Consider the following 13,075-nt stretch of genomic DNA (forward strand, 5'->3'; position numbering starts at 1 on the left):
CAAACACTGACTTGTTCTCAAGAATCATGGAACACAAACAAAGACCTAAGATTCCCTTTGGAGCACTTTCACTCTAAAAAGTAGATTAAATAGAAATTTATCATGAAACTAGTTGCACACCACCTCTGTTTTATGCAGGACTGCCCTTCCCTTGCAGTCCTAGAAAGTAACGTAGCAGAGTTTGCTTTGGATAGCACAGAACTGCTGCTCATTATTATATAACTTCATGGAGCTCAGGAAGCAGAGCTTACACATCTGCCTGAACATGTTCAACGACTTTCAGACTAAAATAAAACCTTATTGCTTTACAATAAGCCTTTGCACAGCAGGCGAGCACCAGCTAAAGTAGCGCTGCTACCAACTGGCCCTTTGCCCTCACCAAATGCTGCCCAAGCAGCCAGACAGTGCTTCCTGCACCTGCCATAACAGAGACTGCCAGGGAGACGAGGAAAAAGAGGAGCGAGGCGACTCCCTCAAGGAAGCGGGGCAGCAAGCTGCTGTCACCGCTGCTTTTGGTGGAGAAAGAGGACTCAAAAGCTAGACTCGGCTCCCCAGGAGGTTTTGGCTGTAAGGGATCCATTAGTGCACAGCAAAGAAAATAGAAATTGCCCTCACAGCACTATTTGCCCAAGCAAAAGAGGGGGGCAGAAAAAAAGCTGCTGTTGTATGATGAAAATTGCAGCACGGCAGGGAAAAAGGCCTTAACCACAGCAACACAGATTGGCCCAGTCCCAGAGCTAGTCAGTGCCAGTGCTGTCTGTTTTCCTACTGGTCGTAACTTGAAAACAAGCAAGCCACTTCAAAACTGTTCAGCAGGAGTGCAGAGTAGTCAAAGCTCATTGCTTCCCATATGCCCACTGGATGGGCAGCTCACTAGCCAGGACTTCACACAGCACTCCACTTTCAGCTCAGCCATGAGAAAGCTATCGGCGCCTCTCACCGCCTCTCTCGCTCCTCAGCCTTTGCATACCCAGCACACAAACTAAAGGCTGTTTTTTCAACCTCTCCGGACAGCCCCCCCGTACCTCACCACAGCTGTGGGAGGCAAACCTCCCCCTGCATGCAGAGCCTGCTACAGCAGTAGAGATCTTCAGCACCACTGGTTCTCTTCCTCCCAGGTACCTCTCGGAGGTCAGCTCCCTCCAGCTGTCAAAACAGCTCACGGGTCTCCGAGCAAGCAGGATGATTCCACTGACAACTAGGTCACATCTACCCACCACCTGCAGGGAGCTGCTCAGCTAGCCGCAGCTTTCTGATTTGCCTCCAATTAGCCGCAGCACTTGGTCACTGCAGGCAAACAAGCTCACTGGGCACAGGAGAGGAGAGTGAACGCGCAGCAATGTGACAGGCACTAGATCAGCAACCCGGTAGCACTGAAAAAGGCTGTAAGCTGACCTGGTGGGTTTGAAACAGGCCTGAAACACTACTGCATCTGGTTACTGGGTTGGTCAAAGAGCTGTCCCGCTGAATAGGAAGTGAGGAGAGAAGGAAGCCGAGCTGGCTTTGGATGAACACACGCACTGGGATCAGCAGTACACCAGACTTCAAGTATACACAGCCCCCTATGTATTGTGTACACAGGATCCCCTAAACAAGAACCAGCTCACCATAGGGAAACTCACATCAAGTAACAAAAAAAGACCCTAAAATCCAAAGATGCAGAACCCACTCTCTTCTCAGCTCTGGCATTGCGACACTCTTAGTGCGCTGCTGGCTATAGACAGACACGTGTTCCTGCCTTGTGGTTGGACTGCATTCAACTAGCCCTTACTCTAGCTGGAATTTTAACCCAGCCTGACTGATCTAAAGCACAGACATATTGAAAATAAATAAATATATATATGTGTATATATATATATATATATATATATATCTCCACCTCCCTCACTTATTTTAGTATTTGAGGGCTTTTTTCCATTTTGCTCTTCAAAGAGCAATTGACAGACAGAGGAATCCAAAAAGCTGCCAGGAATCGTAAAATGTACACGGAAAACTTGACAAAGAATGGTTCAACTCTGAATACATACATTTTCTGTAGAAGTAGCAAAATTCTGTTTAAATAAACTCCCACTCTGGAATGGAGGGGCACAGTCATTAATAAGTGCATTAATAAGTCACTAAGAAGTGCAAGTATAAACATGAAGCTCAAATCCTTCAAGAATTTTATTACAACTAAAGGACACTGAGTTCACAGATAACAAAGCAGAAATTGCTAGTCTTATAGACAGAAAGCAGCAGAAGCAGCTTGATGAAGATGTCAGCTAAATAGTAAAATCCTGATTTGCTTGAAGAATCCAGTTTAGTTTTGCCCGCTACCTTCCATACTGATTTACAGATAATTTACAAGAAGTTTTGCCAGACTACATAATTATGTTCATTGATCACCTCCTACATAACACAAATGCTTCCAAACTGAGTGGGGAAGATGCCAGCTTCCTATTTTACTTCACACTACTTAGTAGCAATGGTTTGCAGAATTTGGCGTGTAAGAAGGAAAAAGCACACAAACAGATGTGACGATACCACTGTTCTTACCCTGCCTTTATTTCTCAAGGTATCCCACACCTTTCTCCCCAGTATCTGAGCACCCACAGACTCTGCCAAGCTCTAACAACATGCTGAATGCTGCTCATGTTGCCCCGCTGCCAGTTTGGCTCCTGTAAAAGTAAATGTACTTTCCCCAGGACGGTGCCAGTAGGACAGGCGTCAAGGTTTTCATGACTGCTGCCTACTAGCATGAGGCCGTATTTCCTGGAACAGCCAGCCACCTCATCTGGCTTGAGGTGCACGTAACAGCTTCACATCACAACCCCAGGTAAAGGGGGTCCCCAGGGCCACACAGGTCACAGCAGACGCAGAGGACAGTCAATTCATACACTGATTAATAGCTATTTAGCATAGCCTTTTAAACAAACAGAAGCTTCCCAATATTTTTCAGTTAAAAAAAAAAAAACAACACACAAAACATTTTTGAACTTCCTTGCCATTTGATCCCCCGTTTAGCCATTAGAAACACAAACCAATTTCTGAGCTTTAACAACACATGGTTATTCTATAATACAAGTTCTCTTAAACCTTACTTTCGAGCCCATTATTAGAACTAGAGTTTAGCAGCACTCTTAGACATGCATTGTAATTTGCATCTTAAGGAATTAACATTTTCTTATCACAAGAAGTAAAGTGCAATTAAAAAAAAGCCTTCAGATACTGTCAGCTACTAGATAGCAATACCCAGAGCAAGTAAAACACTACCACGTGGGCAAACAAACCCAACAACCCACACAGAACCTGAAATAACTGCTGGTACTGTATCAGTGCTAAGTTTCAACACACTTTGAAGAGACTCTACAAGTGTTGAAAGCTTTGACTTGCAGCCTGGTAGACCACAGCTGAATCCCTGAGTGTTGAGCATAATAAAGTAGGCAAGCCAACGTTATCCAGACACCACACAGTAAACATTTGATACCAATTCCTTACTTGACCACCATGTCAAGCACATCTTTATAAACCCTCCCTGAAAGAGCTAAAGGACGTGACCAACTTGGGACAATCCTTAAAAAAAAATAATAATCTTTTATTACAATAATACCTCAGACAAATGCGAGCAACTCTGAAGGTTTCTTTATTGAGCTAAACAAGCCACTGGAAAACCACAGTCCTACAGGTAACCATAGGAAACATGTTTTTCTTACATGGGGCTTCCCCAGCCTCACTGAAGCAGCAGACCCTGCTAGAAAATAGCCTTCCAGCCAGCACCCCTCTGGGCTACCAGTGCTTGACAGAACTGCTTCCCTCTCAGCTGGCTGGGGAGTGTCCCCCAAAAGGACTCCAGCACTAGCTGCAGCCCCTCCTGCCCCAGCCCAGCCTAACAGCTTGCTTGTTTATCTCTCCCAGGACCAAGTCAGGCAGACAGCAACTAGACAACAACATCCAGCAGACTCCCTAAAGCAAGGAGGCTCTTCACCCCTTACCAGTTGCCCCACTGTTAACAATAACAGCAAAAAGAGAGAATTCACACTCACCTTTTCTTCTTGACAACTTCCCAGGCAGCTGTGAAGAACCTCATACTTTGTGTCTTCCCTGTCTGCTCTTTTCACAACTTCTTTAGAGTCTGTTCAGTGCAGCTAGCCACCACATCATTGCTGCAGGGTGTCAGCGCCACTCTTTCAGCACAGCTGGGAGATAACGGGGCTCCTCATTAAGCCTTTACGAGCTGCAGCTGTAGATCTCAGGGCTCAACTGCCCCCAGCATGGGGGCTGTATTGCTGCTGCTGACTCACAAAGTGGGCTGTTAACCAAAGGTATATATAAAGGCTGTGCTGTACAAGGCCCATGTTTAACTTAGATGCTTCATAAAACAGCTTCCTAGAGAACAAATACTGTTTTAACTGAGAAGAAATTGGTTCTTCAAAGATTTACTGGAAATAGGAGCTCTGAAATCTACAAACAAATATAAAGCAGCTATGTATCACTTGCAGGTAAATCTTTCTTTTCCAAATCTTTATGCTGGAACATCAAGCTAATGCACCAGGGCAGTATGGTTTGGGGCAGGAATGGTTCCGTGTCAGAGTTTGCCATGGTTTTGACGCCTCTGGAGTCTGAGAGCCACCAAAACTAGAGCACTGCAGTCCCAGAAAGTCCTAACTCCAGACTTGTATGTTTTTACTGCCAAGCAGGAACCCTCAAAGAGCAGAGTTGAAACTTACCTGCTTGACTGGCCCCTAAGCTGGAAAAGCAGATCATTAGAACCAGGTGTAGTATGATAGTGCTGATTTCCTGGTGACCTTTACACAAAGCTTTCCAATAAAGTCAAGCAGTAGGTCTAGGTGAGCAGATAACAAGGGAGACACAACAGCCAGAGCCACTCTTCCAGCACCTGTTAATCAGCCTATCCTGCTTGAGAACCAGGAAATGTAAATTATTGAGCTATGGAAATGCTGAGACCTTGTAAGCAAGTGTGAATGCAAAAGAGCCTTTTATTACAGCTGCTTGAGCAGCACAGTAAGTAGGAACTATACACCGCCTTCCAAAATAGAAGTGTTCATTGTATACTCTGAATTCTCGTGAGCAAGGACTGTATCATTGACAACATGGTTAGAGCTCACTGGATAATCAGATCCAAATGAAAAAAAGTGAGCTGTTGCCCACACTGAAAATCCCCTCGAGCTACAAAGGAATGGTAGTACTACTGAATCAGTAGCTGAATATATCAAGATGTACTGCAATGCTAAAATGTAGTCACATACCAAAGGCTAATGCATTTCTATCATTTGCCCACTCTTTTTTTAATAAAGACACCAACCGCTATGAAGCAAGGAAGTTTACAGACTGATCTCTCCTGTCTGAATGAAAACTTTGTAGTTGCTAAGGCACCCTCATAAGATCCCAGTGTGTTGCAGAGTGCCTCACTCAAGCTCTGCAATCACACTTCATAAAAAATCTCCACAGACTGTCTCCTGGCAGTATCACTGCACTTCCCTTAATACAAACATTTTTAAAGTGCCTCTAAGGCTTTTCCTTTTCCCCAGCTCTCACCCCCCATCCCATTCCCCCCCCTCCCCCCAAAAAAAAGTCTTCTGATTTGAGAGGAGAATAGTACTTCTTGAGTACAGACCAGTCACTTGTTAATTCAAGTTCACTGATTGTCTTCAAGTCATTTCTTCCACTTCTGCTTTATATCTTTAGTCTTCTTAAATTTCTTCTGTTGCTTGGGTCCTCTTGTTGCTTCTAATTTTCTTTTCTTCTCACTGGGAAACAGGAACAAAATATCTGTTTAAAATACACTTGGAAGCCCATCCAGCTGCAAAATTCTTGCTGTAAAAAGCAGAAAGGGTCTATGTAGAAATGTTTGCTTCAAGGCCTCCCAGAGAAAGTGATTGAGAGAAAATATTTCCAATTTCTTGGGTCGTTTAGAATGCTAGAGAAAGCATGAATAAGAGTATGACCTAGATTTCCCACTGTCTTGAGATTCTTTAGCCCGATTTGAATCCTGTAAATCTTGATTTTTAGCTACACTTTGTTGCTTTTCAAGACTGTAAGTAACATTTCCTAAAGGCAATTCATATAAGGCATCTGGAAGTTAGAGTAACTAGAAAAAATATCACTGACAGTTGTAAATTTAAGTACACAATCTTTTTCCTGCATTAGATTCTGACTACAGCAAACGTGACAAAGCTTCAATCTTTATAAGCACTGATGAAACTCTCTCATTTCTGTAAGGCTTCTAGAAACTCTCAGCTTCCAGCATTCATGAAAAGAACATGAATACACAAAAGCTAGAAAAGAGATGCAAAAAACATCACATAATTACTTCAGCTTTCAGACACCAAGGGTAGGAGCAAAAAGCAAGCAGGCCAAGTCCCAACTATAAATTCCCAAGGAAGAGGTGAGGAAACACTCCATGCTGGGCAAGGTAAAAGAAATAAGATGGATGAAAAGGAAGGAACTGCAGAAAGGCACACTCAACATTTTGCAGACTTAAACTCAAATTTGAAAGAATTCTCCTTAATTGAATTCACATTTTCTCCAATGGGAATATCATAGGCTTCCACCCAGTGCTAGCCCCCAAGGCAACAGGACAGTAATGTGGAATGAGTTCGTTCTTTAAAAGTGACCCGAGGGAGAAATAGCACCAATTTGCGTGGCCAAGATCAAGACTTAACCATGCCAATAGAAAGAGTTGCTATAAGCAATTGAGTTATAAGCAGACAGGACTCTAATCTAGAGCAACAACACACAAGCCACAGAAGCACTCTCCATGAAAGGAATGCTCACACCCTGATTTCTCCAGGAAAATCGTGAATCTATCAAGGACATTATTCATTTTATCTTCAGCTTCACCCTTCTGGGGAAAAAATGCAGTAAAGCTAGCAGGACAAGAGAGACCACTGTAGAGTATTTCAACTTCCCTAACCTTTTCACACTGACGATAGAAGCGTTCTGTCCTGCTTTACTCAGCACCTCATTCCATTCTTCATCGTCCCCCCGGATAATATATCTAAGTGAAAAAGGTAAAGGAAAATTCAAGTAAAACTGCCAGCTCAAAGCAGGAAAAAAAAGTGATTATATTGTCAGATACCCAGTACACTTCAAACAAAGCTACTGCATTAGCACCCAACAAAACCACTAGTTGGAAATACATACAAAACTAGACTGGCAAAGAGATACAACAGCTCGTCACGACTTTGTCAGCAGACTCAATCTGAACTAGGTCGATAGCAACCAACAATTGTCTTCATCCAAAGCTGGTCAATAGCAGATGAAGCTCTCTCAGGAGCCGCTATTGTAAACATCATAAAACTGTTCTATGAAAGCCTCTCATCAGAAAAGCAGAATGCTTAACAGAGTATATCTTTTATGAATGCAAAAAATAAGCCACAAAGGTGTTAGTTTCCATAGCAGTGGTGTATACTTCTCTGCCCACTAGATTTCTTAAAACATAAGCTTTCAAACATTACAGCTATAAGACCGACAAACACAATCAGAACTATATTCACTATATAGATTTTGTTTTTAAAAGGTTGATTGCTTTCTTGTTTTCTTTCCTTCCTCCCCTACAAAGGAGAAGGATGATTGTGGTAGTAAAGGAAGAGGCTGCAAAAACCAATGGCTTATAACAGAAAGGTAAATTAGCAGCTGCTCTTAGCCAGCAGTAAGCTTGAATTGTAGTTTTTCTGCATCCATCCAGGAAAAACTGAAGACATGCAGGTTTCTTTTGGAAAGAGAAACTAGAACAGCAATTGCTATTCAACTAAACTCATGTGCTGTGCTTCCTGTCATTATGTTCAAGTACCCTGAAAATAACACAAATTTAACTAGGCAAAGCAGTCATGTAGCAAAACTAAGCTGTTTTTCTCTATCACAAGTTCTTAGAGATTCAGAATAGATTAGCCTTCCTTCATAGAAGGCGAAACAACACTGGACAAAGACATATCAAACAGCTCTGTCTGTTCTGTTAGCTTTATATAAACTGTATTAAAAAGTGTTCAAAATAGATTTTTGGCCCTCTTTCCTTATAGAGAAGAACATGAATCTGTTTCTGGATGAAGGAGCATGGTCCAAAATGACAAACAAGTATGTCATACTATCAAATCTAGTAATTAGAATTAAAATTCTTTAAAAGTTCTAGTTATCTTGTTTTCCTAGTGTGATTGACTTACAAGTCACTTCAAATCACATCCATTTTTGTCCTACCCTCAAATGAGAGGACCAAAGATTCCTTTTCTCAGATCTAACAGATGAGAGAGAAAAGGAAGAGGATTAGAGTGGCGTGTTTAACTCCTGTTGGCCCAGAAAGAGAGACATCTGCTGACATTTCAAGGAAGTTGCTGGTTTGGCAGTTCAGTATCCTACAAACTGTCCAGCCTGTAACAGCTAAAAGCATCTGTGCATACTGCAGTTAGTAAAGGAAGCTCTCGTTTGTTCTTTTATGTTAGTTTTGGGGGATTTTGTGTGTGTGGTTTCTTTTTCTTTCTTATTAAAGAAGAGAATACTAACATTAGCCAGGTACTAATTTTTAGTTGAGTTGAAGACATCTGAATACAGAAAAGCTGGACAGCAGACAACAGGACCCATGTATCCTGGTTTGAGGAAACTAATGACCATTCCTAGAAGCACAAACTGTCAAATTATAAACAGTCCAAAGCCAGGCAGCTTTTTTTCATTACTCCCAATTACAGAACTATAGAAGTTACATGTGTAACATACATACCATACACAGCCAGGATCAAGACTGCCCTATAGATACATATAGCAAGAGTTCCTGCCACAGTAAGAGTAATTTACCATTTAAATAAAAGACAAAGGAAAACAGAACTGAAATAAAGTGCTCAAGACCATGCCAGAGGTACTGAGAACTGAATTGGCATTTCCACATCTCCTGTGTGCAGTACCGTAATGATGAACCAGCCCCAAATTTAATAATTCAGTTCTACAGTTTCACAGACAGATCTCACTGTTGATCAGGTGTGGTCTGCTAATTCACAATCTTTTGCTTTTTGTTCAAAATACCAGTAGAAAAAGAGACATCGGTAACCTCATGCTTGGCAAAAAGTAAAATTCATGCCTGTGACACACTTTTCAGGAAAATAATTCATGTATTGAGTTAAGCAGGTAAATGACACTGAACAGATAAGTTCTGTTACTGAATTTAACTCCTCCTGGAAAGAATGGTGTGAGTATGAAACAAAGGAACTGCTAACAGAGCAGATCAAGACAATCACTGGCTATCAGGCACATAATATCTAAAGTTTCCATTAGAGTAGCAGTTTATGCTTATCCCACATGGCCACCATTGAAGATACACACTGCTATTTCTCACTTATTGATGGTGTAACATCATCATATTGTGACTACAGCCTTGTGCACAAGACTCAGCAAGATGTACTAGTGCTGGTGACCCAGCATTCAAATAGATACCAGAGGAAAATTGGATTTGAGACTCATATAGATGAATTCTTACTGTGTAAGGTCCATCTCTTTTAGCTTCCCCACTTCTTGCTTGTGTTTTTCTTGGAATTCCTTTGCGGCTTCTTCCTAAAAAAAGGACAGCACAACAGATGCATAAAGTTCTGAGTGCAACAGTAATCATGTAATACAAGCAAAACTCATTTCCCCACTAAAGAGAAAAAACAAATACTAGATGATCCTACAAAGCTTTTATCTTTTCTATAACTGCATTTTTATGTAATCGGTATACATATAGTTGTAATGCATAACTCCAAAATCTTTGTGGGTTCTGTGAAAATCCGTATGGCAGATTAACAAAGCATGACTAAGAATGTAATGGCAAAAGCTGGTTTTATAACTATCACATAGCGACAGAGGTGACACAGACCTCTAATCCAAGAAAATTTAGATTACAAGGCTTCTACACTCAAGGGAGTTCCATGAAGAGTGCTTATATATGTATTAAGAAGAAAGTTCATAATTACCAAATCATCATTTAAAGATTTAATTGTTGGTTCCATTACAATATCCTTTGTTGCTACCATCTGTTCCTCCACAGCCTTTTCCTGGACAGTGTTGAACAACTGAAAATGAAATAAGCCAACACATGTAAGACTCAGTATTTCTTCTACGATTGTGCTTAAAAATAAGTAAAAAATGCAGGTTGTCCCCATGAAACTCTTGTAACCTTGCAAATATTTTCAGACAGTTTATTTCTGATGCATACATTCCATCATACTAAAATAAAAAGCTCAAAGCTTCTTCCTGAAGGCAGAATTACACATAGCTTTCATCAAAAGTATAAAAATAAGAACAGCACACAATGTCACTTGCATAAATGGAGAGAACTCACAATTAGCAACATTCTATATCAATACACTGATTTGATGAACGTTTGTAGCTAAAAGCTGCATATTATTTTCTTGTATATAACTGTCTGCAAGATAATTAGATGAGTGTTACGCAGAGCATAGCATCTCTCCAATGAACATCTTATGCCACACCACAGAAACTTCGCTAACATATTCTGTTCCTTGAGAACTAGAGGCACTAGGCTGCACAAGCAATTGCAAGCAGCTTGCAACTTTTATGTCTGTCTTTCTCCTTAAAAACTCATCACGCTACTCACTTTACTGCAGACACCAGGGGAAAAAATAGACCCAAAACTTTCCAGTAATTTCACTGGACTTAGGTCCACCTCTAAATGACATCAGAGAAAGTTTTTTTTTTTGGTTGATTTAAAAAAAACAAGCAAACATAGGCTGAGATGCTACCACTACAGTGAACCATCATAAACAAATGTCTCAAGTTCAGCTGGCATCGCTGGCTGTATGTTCAGCATTTTGGTTTGGGACATTTCAACGTTTAGAAATGTAACATAAGCACTCGTATTTGGGAAAACACAATATAAATCAATGCCATAAATACCTGCTTTTTCCACTAGGATTTTCCCTTCTTACAAACTAAGTTTACAGTCAATTCTTGTGGACATGTTAAAGATACATAATTCCAATTCAGCTTTCTACTAGCACCAGGCTCAGTACTAGAATTACACTTTAGTCTGATACAACCAAGACAAAGCTTATCATGATGCAATTACCTGGACTACTTTGCGGATGATTCTGTTGAAGAGGCCCATCAACTGACTGCTGGGCAGTTCTACCTCCTTTTCCAGTTGATCCAGAGATTTATGTTGTAGACCAATCCCTAAAAGAAGGGCCTGCAGAAATGACATATTTCAGTTAGAGAGGCTTTTAGAGCAAACACTTATATAAATAGCATCCTCTATGCCCCTGACATTTTACCAAGTCCTTGCTCTACTCAGCTAATACAAGGCTCCTCTGGTATGGGCTCAAGCTTTGCTCAGATGCACTGAACACCCCTAAGTTATTCTGTAGTCAGCTAGCAGCATTCCTTACTTAGTACAAATGAATACCTTTCTCCTGAGGTACAGCTGAAGAACCAAAGGATTTTGAGGTGTTTTTAAGCCATAATTCACAGAATATTATAAACACACAGAGTACTTCACTGAACATGCAACAGTATGATCTCTGCAGATTTTATTCAAAGCAAACACTAAAGTTAGAACACAAGCAGGAGAAATGATGAAGAGGACCACAGAGGAATAAATCATCTGAAGCAAAGGTTTCTTTTTAAAGACGACAAGAAATAGGAAACTAGTCCAAAATTAGGAGACAGTAGAAAAGTACAAAGAGCGATGAAGCATGGCTTGCTCTCACAGTGATACATACCGACTGTGCAGCTGAGAGAGAGATATCACCCAACTGGTTGAGAAAAAACATCCTGGCAATGGTAGGTACCATATCCATGATGAGATGATAGTCCACCATGTTGCGAGAATACATCTCTAATCTCTTCAAGTCATATGGGATGAAAACAGATTCTAACTCAACACGGCTGATGGCTGAATGATAAAGAGACATCACTGTCAAGACTGTTCTTCACAGCTCTCCAGGATCTCATTATTTAACAAACTCCTTTTTCACATCATTGACTGAAGGCCAACTGCTATCCCTTAAGTTCACTTTCCAACACACTTCAGAATTCAACTCACTAAGTATAACACTGCTATTAGGGCTGGCTTGGTTATTCCAAGTCTTTTCAGACAGAAATATAACCATATGAAGAACATTGCAACTGTCAAAACAGACCGGCTTATCAACTCAAACATGCCAGAGAGACTAAAAACAGTGAGGGCTGAGAATCAGTTTGCTCAGACTTTCAATGTATTACACTGGTTTTGCTGATAAAAACTCTCTTTGTAGCACCAACCAAACCTCTTTCGCCAAGACAGATACTAAAAACCCACAAAATGCAGGTTACCAAGTTCTCTCAAGAGGACTACCCTCTGTTAGGCTTACTGAGAAAACATAAATTTGCTTTTAAAGAGGACTTGTAAGCCACGAGGGACTGTTAGAGTTGCCTTATCTGGCCCTTTTTGTTATAGTACCTGTGTGTTCACCCTAGCAAATGCTGCACTAATCCCAAAGAACACACGGTTAACTAAAGCTTCTCAGAAAGACATCTAATTCGAATTTCCAAATTTCTGATGACAACATTCTCCCTAAGATCCTAAATTAGCTGCTCTGCCTATTGACCTTTGATTCTCAAGGCTTCCCTTCTAACTCCATACTGGATTTAGTAGACTTCTTTATTCATTCACTGGATTTTGTTTTGTCATGCCTTTAGCTGCTACAGTCAGGAGCCCTCTAATTTTGGAGTACTTAAATCTCTGACTGAAATAAAAAAAGCACAGAAAAAAAAATCACCACCACCCCAAACCACTACCTGTTTTTAGTTGGCAGAAAATGTCCTGTTAGTTTTTACTCAAAAATACAAGCATTTTTTTTGGATGATGGAAACAAAACACCAAGAACAATTCATGGCACCTCACAAGAGACATCATACCATGCATGTGCTTGAGAACTCTGATAAACCTACACAAAGACTTCAAATTGCATTCTAAATGAATATGTGAGCCAGGGTACTCACGGGGTTGTGACTGCTGTTTGATATTTTTGTTCTGTAGAATATTCAATGCCAACGAAGGAGAGAACGTGCTGAACTGGTAGGAAAGCAGAGAAAGGAAGCGTCTCCTAAAATCTAC

At 40.9% G+C, this 13,075-nt stretch overlaps 1 protein-coding gene across 3 annotated transcripts in view; it reads right to left on the minus strand.

Annotated features, from left to right (window-relative positions):
• The window catches only part of NAT10 (N-acetyltransferase 10), a 43,377-nt gene that overhangs the window by 14,512 nt on the left and 15,790 nt on the right, over window positions 1-13,075 (minus strand). Inside the window, exons 22-28 of one of the 3 annotated variants that reach the window (XM_035552045.1) lie at window positions 12,961-13,071; window positions 11,700-11,872; window positions 11,048-11,167; window positions 9,933-10,031; window positions 9,461-9,534; window positions 6,914-6,997; window positions 4,959-5,747 (exon numbers count right to left, since the gene is read on the minus strand). In XM_035552045.1, coding sequence (XP_035407938.1) covers window positions 5,654-5,747; window positions 6,914-6,997; window positions 9,461-9,534; window positions 9,933-10,031; window positions 11,048-11,167; window positions 11,700-11,872; window positions 12,961-13,071 — 755 coding nt within the window. In that variant the 3' untranslated portion in view covers window positions 4,959-5,653. Of the gene's footprint in view, window positions 1-4,958; window positions 5,748-6,913; window positions 6,998-9,460; window positions 9,535-9,932; window positions 10,032-11,047; window positions 11,168-11,699; window positions 11,873-12,960; window positions 13,072-13,075 lie in introns of those variants that run through there. The other 2 variants (XM_035552046.2, XM_035552047.2) reach the window with 2 other exon arrangements.

This window comes from Cygnus atratus, chromosome 5 (assembly GCF_013377495.2).
Source record: "Cygnus atratus isolate AKBS03 ecotype Queensland, Australia chromosome 5, CAtr_DNAZoo_HiC_assembly, whole genome shotgun sequence".
Classification (NCBI taxonomy): Eukaryota; Metazoa; Chordata; class Aves; order Anseriformes; family Anatidae; genus Cygnus; species Cygnus atratus.